The sequence below is a fragment of the Homarus americanus genome, unplaced genomic scaffold (genome assembly GCF_018991925.1).
Source record: "Homarus americanus isolate GMGI-L3 unplaced genomic scaffold, GMGI_Hamer_2.0 scaffold34664, whole genome shotgun sequence".
In the NCBI taxonomy this organism is placed as follows: Eukaryota; Metazoa; Arthropoda; class Malacostraca; order Decapoda; family Nephropidae; genus Homarus; species Homarus americanus.
In genome coordinates, this window is record NW_024755072.1 from 10248 (window position 1) to 31417 (window position 21170).

At 44.6% G+C, this 21170-nt stretch overlaps 1 protein-coding gene across 1 annotated transcript; it reads right to left on the reverse strand.

Annotated features, from left to right (window-relative positions):
• Positions 1-596: 596 nt before the first annotated feature.
• Positions 597-20139, reverse strand: LOC121856420. Its single transcript, XM_042352018.1, has 11 exons — positions 20120-20139; positions 15693-17564; positions 14916-15116; positions 11286-11954; positions 7939-8206; positions 4148-6819; positions 2389-2601; positions 2034-2150; positions 1631-1766; positions 1353-1468; positions 597-759 (listed from the first exon to the last, which is right to left on the reverse strand). Exons 2-11 carry the CDS (start codon positions 17544-17546, stop codon positions 625-627), a joined length of 6381 nt encoding a protein of 2126 aa, XP_042207952.1. The 5' UTR covers positions 17547-17564; positions 20120-20139; the 3' UTR covers positions 597-624.
• Positions 20140-21170: the final 1031 nt, after the last annotated feature.

Below are 21170 nucleotides of genomic sequence, written 5' to 3' on the forward strand. Positions count from 1 at the left end.
TCGATGATACCTGCGTTTATTAAGTTGTTATTTACGGTTTGTTAGACGGGTTTATAATACATTTTTATTATTTTAATATACCGGTAATCTTATTTTTAATCCAGCTTCCCAAGCGTAAGTTTCAGCAGAAAATAATTAGCGGTAGGACCGTTGGATTAAGGCGAGTGTTTTACGTTGTTCTCCATCGCCACTAAACCACAGGATGTAGAGGTGCGGACTTTATACCCGGCGTTTAAGACGACCCCTAAGTTGAGGCTGATTTTTTAAGGTTCAAATTCCGTCTTATACGCCGACATATACTGTATGAATGTATTATAATTATTGAAACACACAATGATTAATTTCTCAGTACTACTATTATTATTACTACTATTATGACTATTATGCTGGTAGAGACATAGGCTATATGACCCAGATGTATTAAACTTGTTTGTGTGTGTGTGTGTGTGTGTGTGTGTGTGTGTGTGTGTGTGTGTGTGTGTGTTCGCTCGAAGTTATCGTTTATAACAACTAAAACATACTTGTGGTGTCATGACTTATATAAAAAAATGTGAAGTGTGTTATCCAAAATTACATTACAGAATTTGTTACATAATACAGTAGAATAATTTAAGAGAGAGAGTATTATTGGAGGGAACTCACAGCCAGGCAGAATATTCTAACGAGTCCATCATAACAAGTGGCAATTAACCGCCCCTTGTAGATGCTGAGACAAGAGACGTCCGCCTCGCTCGCCAAGTGACCCCGACTGTTGCCCGTCTGTGAAGGAGAAACGAGCGTTAGTTTATGTCTGGTAATTTGTGACGGCTGTTAGCAAGGAGTGGCCATCGTTAGTGAGGACGGTGGACATTGTTAGTGAGGATGGTGGCCATAATGAAGTGTGAGGATGGTGGCCATAATGAAGTGTGAGGATGGTGGCCATAGTGAAGTGTGAGGACGGTGGCCATAGTGAAGTGTGAGGATGGTGGCCATAGTGAAGTGTGAGGATGGTGGCCATAGTGAAGTGTGAGGATGGTGGGTGAAGGGGATTAATCCTAACTGTAAGAGATTTCACCAGGTTTAGAGAAAGAGTTGACTGATTTCACTGAAGGAAGGAAGGAAGGAAGGAAGGAAGGAAGGAAGGAATTGAAAATAATTTGGTACAGTAATTATCAAGAGGTCAGGTGAAAGAGTCTACAGTGTAGATAGTGGTGATGATGGTGGTGATAATAATGGTAATAATTATGGTGGTGGTAACGATGGCAGTGGTGACAGTAGCGGCAAATAACGATGACGACAACAATAACAATGCCGATGGCCACACCCAAATAAGGTACATTAATTAGCTAGCTTAACGATCAAACGACGCTCACCGTAAAGTCATAGTAGACAATGGCCTTGTTTGACCCGCCGGTGTACAGTAGTCCCCCATGCGAGACCGTTGCGTACACTGTCAGTTGTATGTGTTCCAGCGTCCGTAAAAACAAACCTGCGGCAAACACATATTTACATTAGACACGAATCCTCTTATTGGTGGATTTACTTAAGGTTAGGTTAGGTTTGGTTTTGGTTAGGTTGGGTTTGGTTTGGTTAGGTTTGGTTAGGTTAGGTTCATTTTACACTTACACACCATCACCCTTTCTACACTCACCAGACATAGCGTCCCGGATCATAAGAGGAGTCGTCTTGGCCGCCACCAGCAGCACGCGCCTCCCTCCCTCTGTCATGGCCTTCAGGCTAGTGAGAGCTTTGCCGCAGTACTGTACCATCTCAGTTACACCTTTGTCCTGGGGGTGCGGGTGGGGGGTGGGGGGGTTAATTGGTTCGTTTTATCACCAACAAAGCACAAGACTTGTATAATATAATTCATCACGAAAAAAAAATGTATAATTATTAACTATGTCTCAATTAGAATTATGGTTTAGTTGCGATTTTTTTCTCATTTGTTATTCATTCATTTCTTACCTTCTTACAACGCGCGCGCACACACGCGCGCGCACACACACACACACACACACACACACACACACACACACACCTGTACCTTTCCTCACCTTAAAGTTCCATCTGGCACCACACCCTCCTTCAGTACCCAGGAACACTTGACCCCAGGATATGTCTAGGCAGCGAACTCCCTCCCCGACGTCACATCTCTGTTTCACTTCTCCCGTCTACCACGGATCACCGAGAGGGAATAACACTGTTAGAGGCGAAGGCAACTGTGTGGCGGTTATTACAGAGCGTCGTACAGTCCACACCAACTTGTAAATAAATCAATATCAACTGTTTTAAGGCAGTTTCTTCGCATGATTTATGACAAACAATCACATACAGTACAGACAACATAGGCCTAAACAAAAGTAACGTAGGCCTAAATAAACAAACACAGTGTAAGGAAAGACTCGTTACCCTGCCGTTGAATATACACATGGTCTTGTCGGCCGACCCGGTCACCACCTGAAATTCCGGCGACTCGGGACTAAAGCCAGGCTTGCCGACCACCCCGACGCAGGTCACTATGTCCGTGTGGTCGACGTATGAGGTCATGACCCGACCCGACGCCATGTCGTAGCATCTGGCGGTGCCATCACTTGATGCCGTCACCACGAAGTCTCCAACAACCTGGTGAAAATATTGCACACCATTAACCCTTAACTGGTGTAAATATTGTACACTATTAACCCTTAACTGGTGTAAATATTGTACACCATTAACCCTTAACTGGTGAAAATATTGTACACTATTAACCCTTAACTGGTGTAAATATTGTACACCATTAACCCTTAACTGGTGTAAATATTGTACATTATTAACCCTTAACTGGTGTAAATATTGTACACCATTAACCCTTAACTGGTGTATATATTGTACACTATTAACCCTTAACTGGTGTAAATATTGTACACCATTAACCCTTAACTGGTGTAAATATTGTACATTATTAACCCTTAACTGGTGTAAATATTGTACACTATTAACCCTTAACTGGTGTAAATATTGTACACCATTATCCCTTAACTGGTGTAAATATTGTACACCATTAACCCTTAACTGGTGTAAATATTGTACACTATTAACCCTTAACTGGTGTAAATATTGTACACCATTATCCCTTAACTGGTGTGAAAATATTGTACACCATTAACCCTTAACTGGTGTAAATATTGTACACCATTAACCCTTAACTGGTGTAAATATTGTACACCATTAACCCTTAACTGGTGTAAATATTGTACACCATTAACCCTTAACTGGTGTAAATATTGTACACCATTAACCCTTAACTGGTGTAAATATTGTACACCATTAACCCTTAACTGGTGAAAATATTGTACACCATTAACCCTTAACTGGTGTAAATATTGTACACCATTAACCCTTAACTGGTGTAAATATTGTACACCATTAACCCTTAACTGGTGTAAATATTGTACACCATTAACCCTTAACTGGTGTAAATATTGTACACCATTAACCCTTAACTGGTGTAAATATTGTACACCATTAACCCTTAACTGGTGTAAATATTGTACACCATTAACCCTTAACTGTCATTACTGTATCACCTTCACCTCACACACTTCAAAATTCTGATATGGTAACATCTCTCCGTCACACACACACACACACACACACACTCTTACACACACACACACTCTTACACACACAAATCGTCCGAACTGATGCTAATTATCCCGGTCTTTTATATAGACTGTATTGGACCTCTGGTGAACAGCGGGCGGTCAGGAGCACCACACAGTGTCCAATAATTTTTTTTTGGCGTTGTGTTGAGGTTCTAGAATACAATGAATATTACCAGAGTGTAAAGCCACAGGAGAATTACAGTAACATCTCCGTTAGCCGGGATATCCATCAAACCCGGAACTCTCCGATGGCCGGAATTGAAATTTTCTTGGAAAATCGTTCCCAAAGCCGGAGTTTTCTGGAAAATTTTCCCGACATCCGGAAAATTCTGGGGATTGCAGAGTTTTTTCCGGGTTTGAGAGTCGTCTCGTTACCCAGAAATCTGTCATTCCCGGAAGTGTTCAGCACCAATTGACCCGGATAAGGAGACATAACTGTATCCAGAAAATAATGATGTGTTATGTTACATTACTAATCATATGTTGTTATTATATGTTATACTATTAACCATAAGTCACTTTACCTTAATGTCCAGGACAGCACAGCCATGGGCCGGGGGGTTGACAAACACGTGCTCGTCTCCGGAACTCTCCATCGCCTCGTCCGCGTCGATGCCGTTCTCCGCAGCGTCTTTCCCGGGAGTGGCGAGGGAGCCGTCGGTCGAGGACGCGGCCGGCAACTTCCTGCCGGCGGGGGAGGACTTGTCGCTCTTCTCCGGCAGTTTCTTCTTCTTCCTCTTGTTTACTCTGTGTCTCTTGGTCTTGCGTTTGCGTTTTCTCTTCTTCTCTTCTCCGCCCTCCTCCGTGCCCTCCGGGTTGGGCGATATCCGGAAGTCCTCGTCCTCCCTCTCCCTCTCGTCGTCCGCGTGGTCCTCTTCTCCGACCTTCTCGATCTTCTCCGGCGCGGTCTTGTTGGAGTTCTCGTCCGGCGAGTCGTTATTGGTCTCTGCGCTGCCCGGCGGCTTGTGTTTGATCTTGCTGGGCGGTCCTCTCGACCTCAAGCTGTAGCAGTGTTCCCCCGAGGTCGACCTCAAGGCGTGGCAGTGTTCGCCGGAGGAGTTTCTCGACTTCTGACCGTCCGGGGACGAGGAGGGGGAGGACGAACAGCTCTTTCTGGGGGTCGCCACAAACTCCTCCTTGTCCGTCGTCCGGCTCGTCTCCCCAAAGCTCGTCGTCCGCGACGTTTCGGCCGGCGTCGGTTCCCGTCGGGTTGCGTTGGACTCCGCGGCGCCGGGGTCCCGGTACGTCCGGGGCGACCGCGCCCGGCGGTTTGCCCCCGAAGACCCGTATTTCCGACACGTCTCGGGCGGGGATCTGTCCGGGAAGGTTTTGGCGGACGAGGGTTCCCGACCGGACTCGGAGGAACCCGGGCCCCGGGAACACTCCAGTTCCTCTCCTTCTCTCTGGAGTTCTCTGTCAACTGTTCCTCTACGGTCGAGTCGTTCGCTCTCCTCCTCCCGCGGTTTATCTAATGACAGTTCTTCGCTCTCTCCCCGTGAAGACTCGTTGTCCATCTTGTCCGGCCGTTGGGAGGAGTCCACTACGTCTTCACCGTCGTCGGTGGACATGTGTCGCCCGTGTCTCTCCTCTTCGTCGCGGTCCACCGCCACTTCGCTCTCTACGTCGCCTTCGGCGGAGCTGGAGACGGAGTCGCTTCTGTTTCTGCTCGTCGCCTCTCGCGCATCTTCCCGGTAGAAGGCGTTGGCCTCGGAACTCTCAACGGGAGCCTCCGGGACCTTGGCGTCGTTGTCCGTCTCCGAGTCGGTGTTAGATATGGACCGCTGCAGTTTGTGGATGTTACTCGCTATCTGTTGATAAAATTCTTCGTTGGGATTAATGGGTCCCAGGTAGGTGATCTGGAGAGTTTCTTTGGACTTGTGACTTCTACTACCCGGAGAGTGACATGTGGAGGTACATCTCTGTCTTCTCACGGACTGAGATTCGTTGCTGGAGTCGTTGGACGACGTGTGAGAGAAGCTGAAGGAGCGAACCCTCGGACCTTTTTCCTGAGACGACGAGACGACCGAGGCGTTGTCCGTCGTGGACTGCACCCGCACGTCCTCTTTGGACACGCCGTACCGAAGGGAGATGTTTTCGATGTTGTACGTGGCGGTGGAGTTACCGGCATCCGCGGGGTCGCCGCCGTCGGAACTGGAGTCGCGACGGGTCCTCGGGTCGCCGCCGCAGGGTCCTCTCAATGCCGGAGGTTCGCCCCTCGGCACCGTCGCGCCGCCCTGCTTCACCAGCTGCTGCAGCTTCCCTATACGGAGGTGCTGCAGCCGTCCCAGCTCCTCCGTCATGCGCTTCTTCTCTCTCATCAGTTCGTGTATCTCCTGGTCGATGTTTTCCAGGTGACGGACGAACTCTGTCTCCTGTTCGCTGAAGACCATCATCTGTTGTAGAGCAATTCCTGTATCTTGACTGAACTCAAAATCACTTAAGGAGTTTGATATTGAGGTGAGCTGACTGAGATGGTTTCTGGGTCGACCCGTTCTGTGCCACCACCAGCCTTTACCTCTACTCTTGCCCCGCTGCTCCCACACTCCTCCTAGGTCGTCGGTGCTGGTACTCTGGTCCACCTTGATGGTCACTAATGGAGTCACGCTTCTGGCCAGACTCAGGTTAGGAACGTATTGTCTTTTATTGTTGTTGTTGTTGTTGCCACCTTGGTCGCAGGGGGGGAGGGGCCGCTCCTTCTCCGTCTGCACGCCGACGGTCACTCTCGTGTCGGAGGCCCCGGCGCGCGGAGAAGCCGGCGGAGCAAAGTGGCCGGGAAGACTCTGGTGCGGGGTTCTGGCCCGCGAGGCACAGGGGGACGGGGGTTCCATTTTGTACACGTGAGGCGTGGGTCTCCTCTCCGTCGTGGGCTGCGGGGTTGTTCCGTTGCGTCGTGACGGTGGCCGCATCTCGGCACTGTGCGTGCTGCTGCGCTCGCACTCGTTCCTCATGCAGCAGCACATAAACTGGACAGGGGTGTGACGCTCTACCTTAATGCGCGGACTGAACTGCGGGGGCGGCGGCGGGGGCGGCCGGGGAGGATCGGGGAAGTCGTCGTCGGGAGAGAATATGAGCGGTCTGAGGTGAGGGATGGAGTGAAGCACCGAGGGATCCGACGGCAGGGCGTCAGGAGGAGCAGGGTTCTTGGGACGCTCTTCTGAGGACGGTCGCTTTACATGTTCATACTTGAGATATGAATCTGTGGAGAACATAAAGGACATTAAGTACAGTAATTAATACACATACAGTACAGTACAGTATAGTATAATACAGTATAGTGGTCCCTCGGTTAACGAATGCCTAGGTTAACGAAATGCCTCCCATAAGATTCTTAAATTCGGTTAACGAACAAAAATTCGGTCAACGAATTTCTTACGAACCGACCTCAACATGTTTTCGCTTGCACTGGCCGGTCAACCAGCTTTAGTATTAGTCCGCCAATACATTAATCGGTTCTAGGGCTTAAATTCCTTACTATTTTAGTAAATATCAAGAAGTTTATACTATTCAATAATATTAAAAGTTAAATATTAACTTTTTTAGTCATTTTAACAATTATTGAACATAATTGAAGGTAAAGAAACTAGTTTCTGGCGTGCCATCCAGCCTGTTAACACACCAGACAGGCGTTAGTCTCTCTCTGTTTTCACTGGAGGTAACATCTTGCTTGAGACTCTTCAACTAAACACTTTTTTTCTGTGTTTCCAAGCAAATTATTGGTCATTTTGAAATATATTTTACATATTGACAATATATAATGCAGTGCAGTGTTGATTTAAAGAAAATAATCTAGAAATACACCAAGAGAACTAAAATTTTATGGGTGAAATGGTGCCATGGGGTGACTTCTCTTCCACCCCAATGCCTTCTCTTCTTCCTCCTCCTCCACCTCCCACTTCAAATGCACATCATCATCATCATCCAGGAGCCTTCTACATACCCACCTCAGAGTAAGTGAACTTTTCTACCATTTTTGTTGAATTTAGGCAATTTTCGGTGAGCTGGAACCAATTACCCAAAAACCCATTGAAACAATGGTTTCGGTTAACGAACAACCTGCTGGAACGGATTGTGTTCGTTAACCGAGGGACCACTGTATATAGAACAGGTATAAGAAGCTGGTTTACACCTACAATATACTGTATGGTTCACTGCTTTATATTAATTTGACCTTTGGAGTAAATAACCCAACATAAATTATAAAACATAATAATATTGATCAATGTTAATAATTAGAGAGAGAGAGAGAGAGAGAGAGAGAGAGAGAGAGAGAGAGATTCTATTATTGGTAAAGACTGATGGCAGCAGCTGTACTGACCATCACACTTCTCCTGCTTGATAGATCTCTGGTAGTGAGTGGATGAGAGTGGGACGGCAGGTGGTGGTGGGTGCTGGGCAGTAGGTAGGTGAGGGACTGGTCTCTGGGGCGGTGTGGTGCCCAGTGGTCGTGGCGGGCTGGGCATCAGGGGCACCGGTGACGGGGGAGCCAGACCGTAGGGGTACACGCACTCTGAGGTGTGAGGAGTCCGTGGGTTGTGCATACACAGTCCGCACTCACTGATGGGTGATGGACGCTCTTCCTTAACCTGGTGAACAACTCTCTATTAACAACCTGACTAACTTAACAACATGGCCTTAACAACCTAACTATCTTAACAACATGGCCTTAACAACCTGACTATCTTAACAACATGGCCTTAACAACCTAACTATCTTAACAACATGGCCTTAACAACCTGACTATCTTAACAACATGGCCTTAACAACCTGACTATCTTAATAACATGGCCTTAACAACCTAACTATCTGAATAACATGGCCTTAACAACCTAACTATCTTAATAACATGGCCTTAACAACCTGACTATCTTAACAACCTGACTAACTTAACAACATGGCCTTAACAACCTAACTATCTTAACAACATGGCCTTAACAACCTGACTATCTTAACAACATGGCCTTAACAACCTAACTATCTTAACAACATGGCCTTAACAACCTGACTATCTTAACAACATGGCCTTAACAACCTGACTATCTTAATAACATGGCCTTAACAACCTAACTATCTGAACAACATGGCCTTAACAACCTAACTATCAGAATAACATGGCCTTAACAACCTAATTATCTGAACAACATGGCCTTAACAACCTAACTATCTGAATAACATGGCCTTAACAACCTAACTATCTTAATAACATGGCCTTAACAACCTAACTATCTTAATAACATGGCCTTAACAACCTGACTATCTTAACAACATGGCCTTAACAACATATCTTAACAACAGGGTCTTAACAACTTATCTTAATAACATGGCCTTAACAACCTAACTATCTTAATAACATGGCCTTAACAACCTAACTATCTTAATAACATGGCCTTAACAACCTAACTATCTTAATAACATGGCCTTAACAACCTGACTATCTTAACAACATGGCCTTAACAACCTAACTATCTGAATAACATGGCCTTAATAACCTAACTATCTTAATAACATGGCCTTAACAACCTATCTTATTAACATGGCCTTAACAACCTAACTATCTTAATAACATGGCCTTAACAACCTGTCACACCCAACCATGTTACTGCTCCTCTTCCCATATCAAGAAGCGCTCAACATACTGACCCTCTCTGACCATCACCACGACCTCATCTACAAATTTGGTAAGAAGCTTCTACACCATCCTCGACACCGGCTCCTACTACCACCTGAGATCCCTCGCCCGAGAATTGCTGTTCGACACCACAACCGCATCCAGCCCAAACGAGCACGAACTGATCGCTATAAGAACAGCCCAGTCCCAACCATTGTAAAAATTATCAACAACTTGTAATCAACCAGTGTATTCACTCCCAGTCAATCTTACCTTTTGTACAGTCACTATGTTGAACTGGCCTGTAGTGTGACCTTCTCCCCACTACCTTTTGTACTGTCACTATGTTGAACTGGCCTGTAGTATGACCTTCTCCCCACTACCTTTTGTACAGTCACTATGTTGAACTGTCCTGTAGTATGACCTTCTCCCCACTACCTTTTGTACAGTCACTATGTTGAACTGTCCTGTAGTATGACCTTCTCCCCACTACCTTTTGTACAGTCACTATGTTGAACTGGCCTGTAGTATGACCTTCTCCCCACTACCTTTTGTACAGTCACTATGTTGAACTGGCCTGTAGTATGACCTTCTCCACTACCTTTTGTACAGTCACTGTTGAACTGGCCTGTAGTATGACCTTCTCCTACCTTTGTACTGTCATATGTTGAACTGGCCTGTACCTTTTGTACAGTCACTATGTTGAACTGGCCTGTAGTATGACCTTCTCCCCGCTACCTTTTGTACTGTCACTATGTTGAACTGGCCTGTAGTATGACCTTCTCCCCACTACCTTTTGTACTGTCACTATGTTAGACTGGCCTGTAGTATGACCTTCTCCCCTACCTTTTGTACTGTCACTATGTTGAACTGGCCTGTAGTATGACCTCCCCCACTACCTTTTGTACAGTCACTATGTTGAACTGGCCTGTAGTATGACCTTCTCCCCACTACCTTTTATACTGTCACTATGTTGAACTGGCCTGTAGTATGACCTTCTCCCCACTACCTTTTGTACTGTCACTATGTTGAACTGTCCTGTAGTATGACCTTCTCCCCACTACCTTTTGTACAGTCACTATGTTGAACTGTCCTGTAGTATGACCTTCTCCCCACTACCTTTTGTACAGTCACTATGTTGAACTGGCCTGTAGTATGACCTTCTCCCCACTACCTTTTGTACAGTCACTATGTTGAACTGGCCTGTAGTATGACCTTCTCCCCACTACCTTTTGTACTGTCACTATATGTTGAACTGGCCTGTAGTATGACCTTCTCCCCCACTACCTTTTGTACTGTCCTGCTCTTGAACCTTTGGCCTGTAGTATGACCTTCTCCCCCACTACCTTTTTTATTTACCAGTCACTACTCTGTTGAACTGGCCTGTAGTATGACCTTCTCCCCACTACCTTTTGCAGTCATGAACTGGCCTGTAGTATGACCTTCTCCCCACTACCTTTTGTACTGTCACTATGTTGAACTGGCCTGTAGTGTGACCTTCTCCCCACTACCTTTTGTACTGTCACTATGTTGAACTGGCCTGTAGTATGACCTTCTCCCCACTACCTTTTGTACTGTCACTATGTTGAACTGGCCTGTAGTATGACCTTCTCCCCACTACCTTTTGTACAGTCACTGTGTTGAACTGGCCTGTAGTATGACCTTCTCCCCACTATCTTTTGTACAGTCACTTGTTGAACTGGCCTGTAGTATGACCTTCTCCCCACTACCTTTACATACTGTCACTATGTTAGACTGGCTATAGTATGACCTTCTCCCCACTACCTTTTTGTACTGTCATGACCTTCTCCCCACTGTTGTCACTTGTTGAACTGGCCTGTAGTATGACCTTCTCCCCACTACCTTTTGTACAGTCACTATGTTGAACTGGCCTGTAGTATGACCTTCTCCCCACTACCTTTTGTACTGTCACTATGTTGAACTGGCCTGTAGTATGACCTTCTCCCCACTACCTTTTGTACTGTCACTATGTTGAACTGGCCTGTAGTATGACCTTCTCCCCACTACCTTTTGTACTGTCACTATGTTGAACTGACCTTTAACCTTGCAGGGGCCAGCAGTATTGAACTAGGTCCAGGGATGTTTTCACCCCCTGGTCTCTGGTCACTTAACGGAGGCTGGCCAGAACCCATCAGGTTGAGTGTGGCATCGGAGACCTGGCTACCTAGCTCTCTGGTGCTGCTGGGGCCACTGGCTAGGGTCTCCATGACGCACAGCGGGACTTCTACGGAGATCGGAGGCAACATCTGCAGAGGAGCGCCCGCAGGTTTGTTGCCGGTGGGAGGCGTCGGAGGTTCTCTCTTGCCTATGGGAGGTCTGGAGTCGCCGGTCTCCGCCGTCACCGGAGATACTGAAACCTGGTGCTGTACTCGCTCCTCCTCTTCCTCTTCCTCTTCCTCCTCCTCCACCTCCTCCTCATCTTCATTTTCCTCCTCGTCCTCCTGTTCTTCGTCCTCCTCGTGCTCTCCGCCCCCTCGTTCGTGATCGTCCTCCTCCTGTTCGCTGTCTCCGTGAATCAGATCTTCCATCTCCGAATCCGAGTCGTGGATGGTGATGGTGGAGGCCGGGTCGCGGGGGGGAGGTGATATGATCTGACAGTCCAGGTCGGGGTCAGAGTCAGCGTTAAGGAGGTCACTGAGGGAGAGAGACACCTCTTCCCACGCCCGACTGTTGCCGTTCTGTTCCAGCGCCAAGATTTCCCGAACCTAAAACAAAAACAACAACATTAATTTCCCCGTTATTGACAGAAACAGTCCGTGATTTATTTTTGAGAGAGAGAGAGAGAGAGAGAGAGAGAGAGAGAGAGAGATCATTCCCATACAATTTTTTTTAAGAAATACAACAAAAAATTTAAAATAAATAAAATCTCTGTATACGAGGATGGCCTTCATTGCTTCAACATAAATAAACCTAAATAAATAAAAACTAAAGAAAACTAAATAAATAAAAAAAAAAAAAAAAAAAAAAATAAAACAATAAAAATGAAATACAGTAGAAGTCCAAAAATCCGGACTGCTTGGGGATTGGGTCGGTCCGGATTTTCGGATTTTCCGGATTCTCAGGCAGTACTTTTAAAATTCAAATTTAATGAAGAATAAAGAAGAAATGAACAGGTACATTTTGATAGTTTATTCATTTGCAAATATAGCATGCTTCATTTATCAAAACGAGCAGTTTTAATGAAAAAGCTGTGAATTCTAAATTTTATTCTTTGCCTTTTATATATCATAAATTGTAGACTTTCCAATGTCGTATGTTTCCATTAGAACAGTATTGCTCACACCACGATCTAGTTTCTTAATTATTTCAAGTTTGTCACTCAATTTCAATGTGTTCTTCTTTCTCTTCACACAACGAAGTTTATCTACTTTAGGAGCCATTATTATGGGCTTGTACAGTACTCTGTAAATGGAAAGAGTAGGACTCAAAATATTGTTATATTACAATGGTATTCTATTCATACTGTGCTTGATATAATGCATTCACGGAAATGTAATATTTTTGCTGAACGTACGTATTACAGTGGAAAGTGGGATAAAATCGTGATGAAAACAATGACTTTCGCTTTCTTTCGTTCAAAAGATGTTACCGTAATCGCTTTTCGAATGGTTTTCAGTTCAAAAACTGTTGTATTACAATAATATTCTATCCTAATTGACTTGAATAAATACTACGATACCATATTTCTGAATATTTTCATTAAAATCCATCAAAATCATTTTCCTTGTCATCGTCTGCAGCACCAAACAGCTTCTCCCAGTCCTCTCTTTGAACAGGGCTAGAGGGTACGTGTTTTTCGAATCGTTTTCAGTTAAAAAACTATTACATCACTCGTCTATTTTACCTAAACTGCGCCTGAATGAATATATTCTCGGAGATAAATAGTAGTTTTGTGGAAACGTGACGTATTTCAATGTAAAATAGGATAAAATACATGACGAAAACAAAAGACTTTACCTAAGCTTCCGATGTTCTTGAGATGTTACTCGTTTTTTTAATAGTTTTCGGTTAAAATTCTGATATATTACAATGATATTCTATTCATACTGTGCTTGATATAATACATTCACGGAAATGTAATATTTTTCCTGAAATTACATACGTATTACAGTGGAAAGTGGGATAAAATCATGACGAAAACAATGACTTTCGCTTTCTTTCGTTCAAAAGATGTTACCGTAATCGCTTTTCGAATGGTTTAGTTTAAAAACTGTTGTATTTCAATAATATTCCCTCCTAATTGACTTGAATAAATACTTGAATGGAAATATACAATATTTTTGTTGAAACTACCCGGGTTTCAGTGTAAAGTGTCGTAATAATAAATGGTAAACAATTTGCCTTCAGCACTTGTGTTTCATGCACGGCGAGCCTCAGTTTATAGGACGTAGAGCGTTTTTAGTGGTTTTGTTGTTCCATTACCCTCAAAAACGTGGGTGGAACTATAAACGAGGAATATCATAAATTAACGATTTCTTGGTCAAAAAATCAGGGTCGACTGATAACGAGGGGGGGTTATAGACGAGTATATACGGTATGTTGTCACAGTTTGATTGCCCATTTTAAAGTGGCGACCACGTGGTCGCTTGTTGTCGCTGTGCAGCTGTGGCGCTCACGCATGCGCACATGCACACAAATGCCCGCTAAAAAAAAAAAATCGTTTTTGAAAAGTCCGGATTCTCGGGTGGTCCGGATTTCTGGCATCCGGATTTTTGGACTTTTACTGTACAGTGACCCTCGGTTAACGAACTGCCTTCCATAAGAATCTTCAATTCGGTTAACAAACAAAAATTCGGTTAACGAATTTCTACGAACCGACCTCAACATGTTTTCGCTTGCACTGGCCGGGCAACCAGCTTTAGTATCAGTCCGCCAATACATTAATCGGTTCTAGGGCTTAAATTCCTTACTATTTTAGTAAATATCAAGAAGTTTATACTATTCAATAATTTTAAAAGTTTAATATTCAATTTTTTAGTCATTTTAACAATTATTGAACATAATTGAAGGTAAAGTGACTAGTTTAATGTGCGGCATCCAGCCTCTTAACACAGCAAACAGGCGTTAGTCTCTCTCTGTTTTCACTGGAGGTAACATCTTGCTTGAGACTCTTCAACTAAACGCTTTTTTTCTGTGTTTCCAAGCAAATTATTGGTCATTTTGAAATATATTTTACATATTGACAATATATAATGCAGTGCAGTGTTGATTTAAAGAAAATAATCTTGAAATACACCAAGAGAACTAAAATTTTATGGGTGAAATGAAGCCATGGGGTGACTTCTTCAACCCCAATGCCTTCTCTTCTTCCTTCTCCTCCACCCCCATTCTAATTCCCATCATCATCATCATCATCATCCAGGAGCCTTCTACATACACACCTCAAAGTAAGTGAACTTTTCTACCATTTTTGTTGAATTTAGGCAATTTTCGGTGAGCTGGAACCAATTACCCAAAACCCATTGAAACAATGGTTTCGGTTAACGAACTTTTCGGTTAACGAACGACCTGCTGGAACGGATTGAGTTCGTTAACCGAGGGACCACTGTACATAAATAAAAAAATAAAATATATAAATAAATAAATAAATGAATAAATAAAAGCGTAAACTAAATAACTACAATAATAACAAGTCAAGTCAACACACACATGCAGGATAAGTTTACCTGCTGGACAACTTCAGGCGGGAGAGAGTTGAGGTGTGTGTTATCCAGGCTATTTAACAGCTGTAGCTCGTCATCAACAAGTGTGTCCGGCATCCTGAAGCGCTGTTGAGTGAGGCGCTGGGATAACGTCGCTCGGTGTTCTGACATGAGGTGAGTCATCATGAACTGTGCCTTCCGTGATCTGGGGTCATCTACCAGCTCCTGTAATGTTGGCTTGGGTTAGGGTAGGTTAGGGTAGTGTTTATTTAGGTTAGGTTAGGTTAGGGTAGTGTTTATTTAGGTTAGGTTAGGTTAGGGTAGTGTTAATTTAGGTTAGGGTAGGTTAGGTTAGGGTAGTGTTAATTTAGGTTAGGGTAGGTTAGGTTAGGGTAGTGTTAATTTAGGTTAGGTTAGTGTTGTGTTAATTTGTGTTAGTTTGGTGTTAGGTTAAGTTTGTCAGGTTCATTAGATGGAGGTTTACATATAACACACTCCTCTCTCTAGTCTGGTAGATGAAGGTGAGTGTGACTAGTTTATTACACTAACAAGTTCCTTCGTTAATTACCTCTCTAACTGTGTTCTGTTATAGTGATCATTAGTTACAGTTAGGATCACCTCAAGACTACACACCCATTTGTTTCAGCTGATGATTAAACACTGGACTGCTTATTTAACCTGACTCAACTTAATCTAACCTAACTCAACTTAATCTAACCTAACTCAACTTAATCTAACCTAACTTGACTTAATGTAAACAAAACTAACGTACCCCCATGAGGTAGTGAGCAGTACACTTACCTGAAGTGACTTTTTATCCATAGTGAGAAGTTGTTTGAGCATCAACCTCCTGAGTCTAGGCATGAGGTGCAGCTTGACCCGAGACTCTCCACCCCCCTCCTTGCTGGCCCCGGCTCCCTCCACCAGACTCATGGAGCACGACCTCGTGCGTCCCGGCCCGGGCCTGGCCGCCGCGCTCCCCGCCGTCGGGCGTTTCCGGAGGTCGATCACCCCCGAACTCTCCGACAGGTGTCGTCTGCGGGCGAAGGCGGAGGAGGACGGCTGGGCGGAGGACACGGAGGACCAGCGGGTCTCCGTCCTGCCGGCGTCCGTGTCCGAGTAAGTGCCCGAGTCCTCCTGCTCCTCCCCGCAGGCCATGCTGCCGCTCTTGTGCAGGACGCTCAGCTTCTTCCTGGATGCGGCCGTCTGGGGCGCGTCCAGGATGTTGCCGGTTCCTCCCTGGCCGCGCCCCACGGCCGCCCACTCCTTCGCGCTGAAGCGTATGTCTATGTCAAACTCGAGACAGCTGGGGTGACGGCGGGGCATGGACAGGTCCTCGGCGTCGTCGTCTTCTCCGGTCCCTCCCGCGCGGCGGTCGTCTCTGCTGTCATCGTCCTCCTCGGCCGCCGAACACTCCCCTCCCTCGTTGCTCTTCTTCTTGGCCGCGAGGAACGTCCTCCTCAGTTTGTTGGCGGCCGCCGCGAGGGCCTTCTTCTTGGCGGCCTCGGCGTAGGTGGAGCTCTCGTCCCCCTTGGTCTTCTTCTCTTTGCCTTTACTCTTAAACGTACACCAGTCCTCCCTGGAGGGCCGTACGCTCCACTTGTAGCCGCCGGGAGCGTCGCACTTGCCGGCCTGTAGTTTGGTCTTGTTTTTCTTGCCTCCTTTGCTGCCTCTGCCCTTGCCAGTAATGTCTTCACTGTTGCCCCAAGCTTCCCTGAAAGGTTGATGGTGGATGGGGTTTGTCTTCCTCTTATCCATCAGGTGTCTTCTTCTGGAGTCGTGAGAGTTGTCTCTGTTCTTCTGGTGGGTGTAGGGCGGGGACGGAGGCGGCCTCCGATGATCCGCGGGACCGTAGCCCGGGTCGTGTCTCTGTCCGTCGTAAGCGGCCTCCGCGTGGTGGGTGCAGCTGCCGGACCTCCCGCCGCCGTCTCTGCTCTTGTGGTGGGAGAGGGAGGAGGACCTGCGGCGGAAGTCCGTCGGGTCGTACCCGGAGTCGTGTCCGTGCTGCCCGCCGTAGCCGCCCTCCGAGTGGCGGTGGCTGCGGCTCCCGGGTCTGTGGTTGCCGTTACGCTTGTGATTTTTTGCGACCCGGGTGCCAAACGACCACTGGGGCTCGCCGGAGTCGGGATGGGCGCCCTTGTTGTCGTCTCTCCAGCTGGGACCGCTGAGGTAGGCGTCCATAGACTGTTTCTGCTGGGCCCACCACTTCATGTCAAAGGCGTATTGGCCGTTGTCCGTCTGGAAGTAGCCCGGGTGTGCCTGCGCCCAGCGGTGGTGTGTGGCATAGGGCGGAGGAGCGTGGTGGCTGCGATTAGAGTCCGCGAGGACGTTCGGCGCCGCCAAGAGGGGCCAGGAGGTGGCGAAGTGCGTGGACGGCGGACCCATCAAGGACTGCTGGGGACCGCGGGAGGCCGACGCCGAACTCTGGGCCGCGTTGCCCTCCTGCTCGTCGTCATGACGACGTCGACTCTCGCTCCTGTAGTCGATGGGCGAGGGCGTGGCTCCGGGTCGCGGGGGGGAGGACGCGGGAGGACGGGCCTCCGCCTCACTACTCACGTCCCAGTCCATCTGTGATGAACAACGACCGCCCCATCTTCTCGACTGGTCCTTGGCACACTCGCGTTCCCCCTTTATGTCCCAGCGTGAACGTCTCATGCCACAAGGTGCACTCTGCTGCGGGAGGAGAACAAAGGCTCAAGTTAGTACCACATGCAACATTACAATAATTCACAACATCATCAACGTCATCTAACACAACACTGTAAAACATCTAATGTTATGCAGTACATTAGGTTAGGTAAGTTTAGCTTAGATTAGATTAGGATAGGTAAGTTTAGCTTAGGTTAGTTTAGGTTTGGTAAGTTTAGCTTAGGTTAGTTTAGGTTTGGTAAGCTTAGCTTAGATTAGATTAGGTTAGGTAAGTTTAGCTTAGGTAAGTTTAGGTTAGGTAAGTTTAGCTTAGGTTAGTTTAGGTCAGGTAAGTTTAGCTTAGGTTAGTTTAGGTCAGGTAAGTTTAGCTTAGGTTAAATTACATGAGAATATGTTAGGTTAGGTGAGTCAGGTTAGAATTAAGGTAAAGTAACAATAACTCAGTAAAGTAACAATAACTCAGTAAAGTAACAATACCTCAGGACAGTAACAATACCTCAGTAAAGTAACAATACCTCAGGACAGTAACAATACCTCAGTAAAGTAACAATACCTCAGGACAGTAACAATACCTCAGTAAAGTAACAAAACCTCAGGACAGTAACAATAACTCAGTAAAGTAACAATACCTCAGTAAAGTAACAAAACCTCAGGACAGTAACAATAACTCAGTAAAGTAACAATAACTCAGGGCAGTAACAATAACTCAGGGCAGTAACAATACCTCAGTAAAGTAACAATACCTCAGGACAGTAACAATAACTCAGTAAAGTAACAATACCTCAGTAAAGTAACAATAACTCAGTAAAGTAACAATAACTCAGGACAGAAACAATAACTCAGTAAAGTAACAATAACTCAGTAAAGTAACAATACCTCAGTAAAGTAACAATAACTCAGTAAAGTAACAATAACTCAGTAAAGTAACAATAACTCAGTAAAGTAACAATAACTCAGTAAAGTAACAATAACTCAGGACAGAAACAATAACTCAGGACAGAAACAATAACTCAGTAAAGTAACAATAACTCAGTAAAGTAACAATAACTCAGTAAAGTAACAATAACTCAGCAAAGTAACAATAACTCAGTAAAGTAACAATAACTCAGGACAGAAACAATAACTCAGGACAGTAACAATAACTCAGTAAAGTAACAATAACTCAGTAAAGTAACAATAACTCAGTAAAGTAACAATAACTCAGCAAAGTAACAATAACTCAGTAAAGTAACAATAACTCAGGACAGTAACAATACCTCAGGACAGAAACAATACCTCAGTAAAGTAACAATAACTCAGGACAGTAACAATACCTCAGGACAGTAACAATACCTCAGTATAACTCAGTAACAATACTCAGTACAGAAACAATAACTCAGTAAAGTAACAATAACAGGGCAGTAACAATACCTCAGTAAAGTAACAATAACTCACAGTAACAATACCTCAGTAAAGTAACAATAACTCAGGACAGTAACAATACCTCAGAAACAACTCAGTAAAGTAACAATAGCAGTAACACACTCTCTGTAAGCAACAATAACTCAGGACAGTAACAATACCTCAGTAAAGTAACAATACCTCAGTAAAGTAACAATAACTCAGGACAGTAACAATACCTCAGGACAGAAACAATAACTCAGTAAAGTAACAATAACTCAGGACAGTAACAATACCTCAGGACAGAAACAATACCTCAGTAAAGTAACAATAACTCAGGACAGTAACAATACCTCAGGACAGTAACAATACCTCAGTAAAGTAACAATACCTCAGGACAGTAACAATAACTCAGTAAAGTAACAATACCTCAGTAAAGTAACAATACCTCAGTAAAGTAACAATACCTCAGTAAAGTAACAATACCTCAGGACAGTAACAATACCTCAGGACAGTAACAATAACTTAGTAAAGTAACAATAACTCAGTAAAGTAACAATAACTCAGTAAAGTAACAATAACTCAGTAAAATAACCTAACCAAAACTGGAGGCGACTTTCACTATACCTGACCAGATACAAGTCGTTAATTAAGACACTGTAGAGTCTAATTACCTGTGTGGTGATTACCTAGAGGGGTTAATGAGGTGGTTAGAAGATGTTAACAGCCCAGGTGATATAATTAATGTGTTAAGACAATGGTTAAAGAGATCTGTTGTTGTTTTGTGGTTAATTTAAATAAAACACTGAATTAAGATCTACAAGAAGGAACATTAAAAAAAAACATCTTAATATAAATGAGGTTGTTTAAGGCCTCATCACTCACTTATAGGTCATTAGGTTGTTAGGGTTAGTTCCTGGGGGGTAGTATAAGTAGTTAACACCCACCTGGTAGTGTGATAGGTGGTCTGTTAAGGGTCAGATGAGTTAAGGGTTAGTTCCTGGAGGGTAGTATAAGTAGTTAACACCCACCTGGTAGTGTGATAGGTGGTCTGTTAAGGGTCAGATGAGTCAAGGGTTAGTTCCTGGAGGGTAGTACAAGTAGTTAACACCCACCTGGTAGTGTGATAGGTGGTCTGTTAAGGGTCAGATGAGTTAAGGGTTAGTTCCTGGAGGGTAGTACAAGTAGTTAACACCCACCTGGTAGTTTGATAGGTGGTCTGTTATGGGTCAGATGAGCTGGCACTTTGGAGTGGTAGTATTAAGTAGTTAACACCTACCTGGTAGCGTGATAGGTGGTCTGTTAAGGGTCAGATGAGTCAAGGGTTAGTTCTTAGAGGTGGTAGTACAAGTAGTTAACACCCACCTGGTAGTGTGATAGGTGGTCTGTTAAGGGTCAGATGAGTTAAGGGTTAGTTCCTGAAGGGTAGTACAAGTAGTTAACACCCACCTGGTAGTGTGATAGGTGGTCTGTTAAGGGTCAGATGAGTTAAGGGTTAGTTCCTGGAGGGTAGTACAAGTAGTTAACACCCACCTGGTAGTGTGATAGGTGGTCTGTTAAGGGTCAGATGAGTTAAGGGTTAGTTCCTGGAGGGTAGTACAAGTAGTTAACACCCACCTGGTAGTGTGATAGGTGGTCTGTTAAGGGTCAGATGAGTCAAGGGTTAGTTCCTGGAGGGTAGTACAAGTAGTTAACACCCACCTGGTAGTGTGATAGGTGGTCTGTTAAGGGTCAGATGAGTTAAGGGTTAGTTCCTGGAGGGTAGTACAAGTAGTTAACACCCACCTGGTAGTGTGATAGGTGGTCTGTTAAGGGTCAGATGAGTTAAGGGTTAGTTCCTGGAGGGTAGTACAAGTAGTTAACACCCACCTGGTAGTTTGATAGGTGGACTGTTAAGGGTCAGATGAGTCAAGGACATTTAACTATCAAAACATCGTTCCCTTCACACCAACTGACGCCATATTTGTTTTGGTTCATGAGACGCCCAGGTTGTGTATACTTTATTCTATCTTATTATGTATTTTATTAACTTATTCTATTTGTTATAATACTTAAGATATAAATATATATCTAATTAATATACACAATATTTACTGTATTGTTTAATTATATAAAATAACCACGTATATTTAACTCGTCATGGTGTATAATTTCATAGGGTATAATATTATCCTCTAAAATATAATTATACCCGGAATTTAATGATATATATTGTATAATTATATATTCTTAATAAATATATCAACGTAA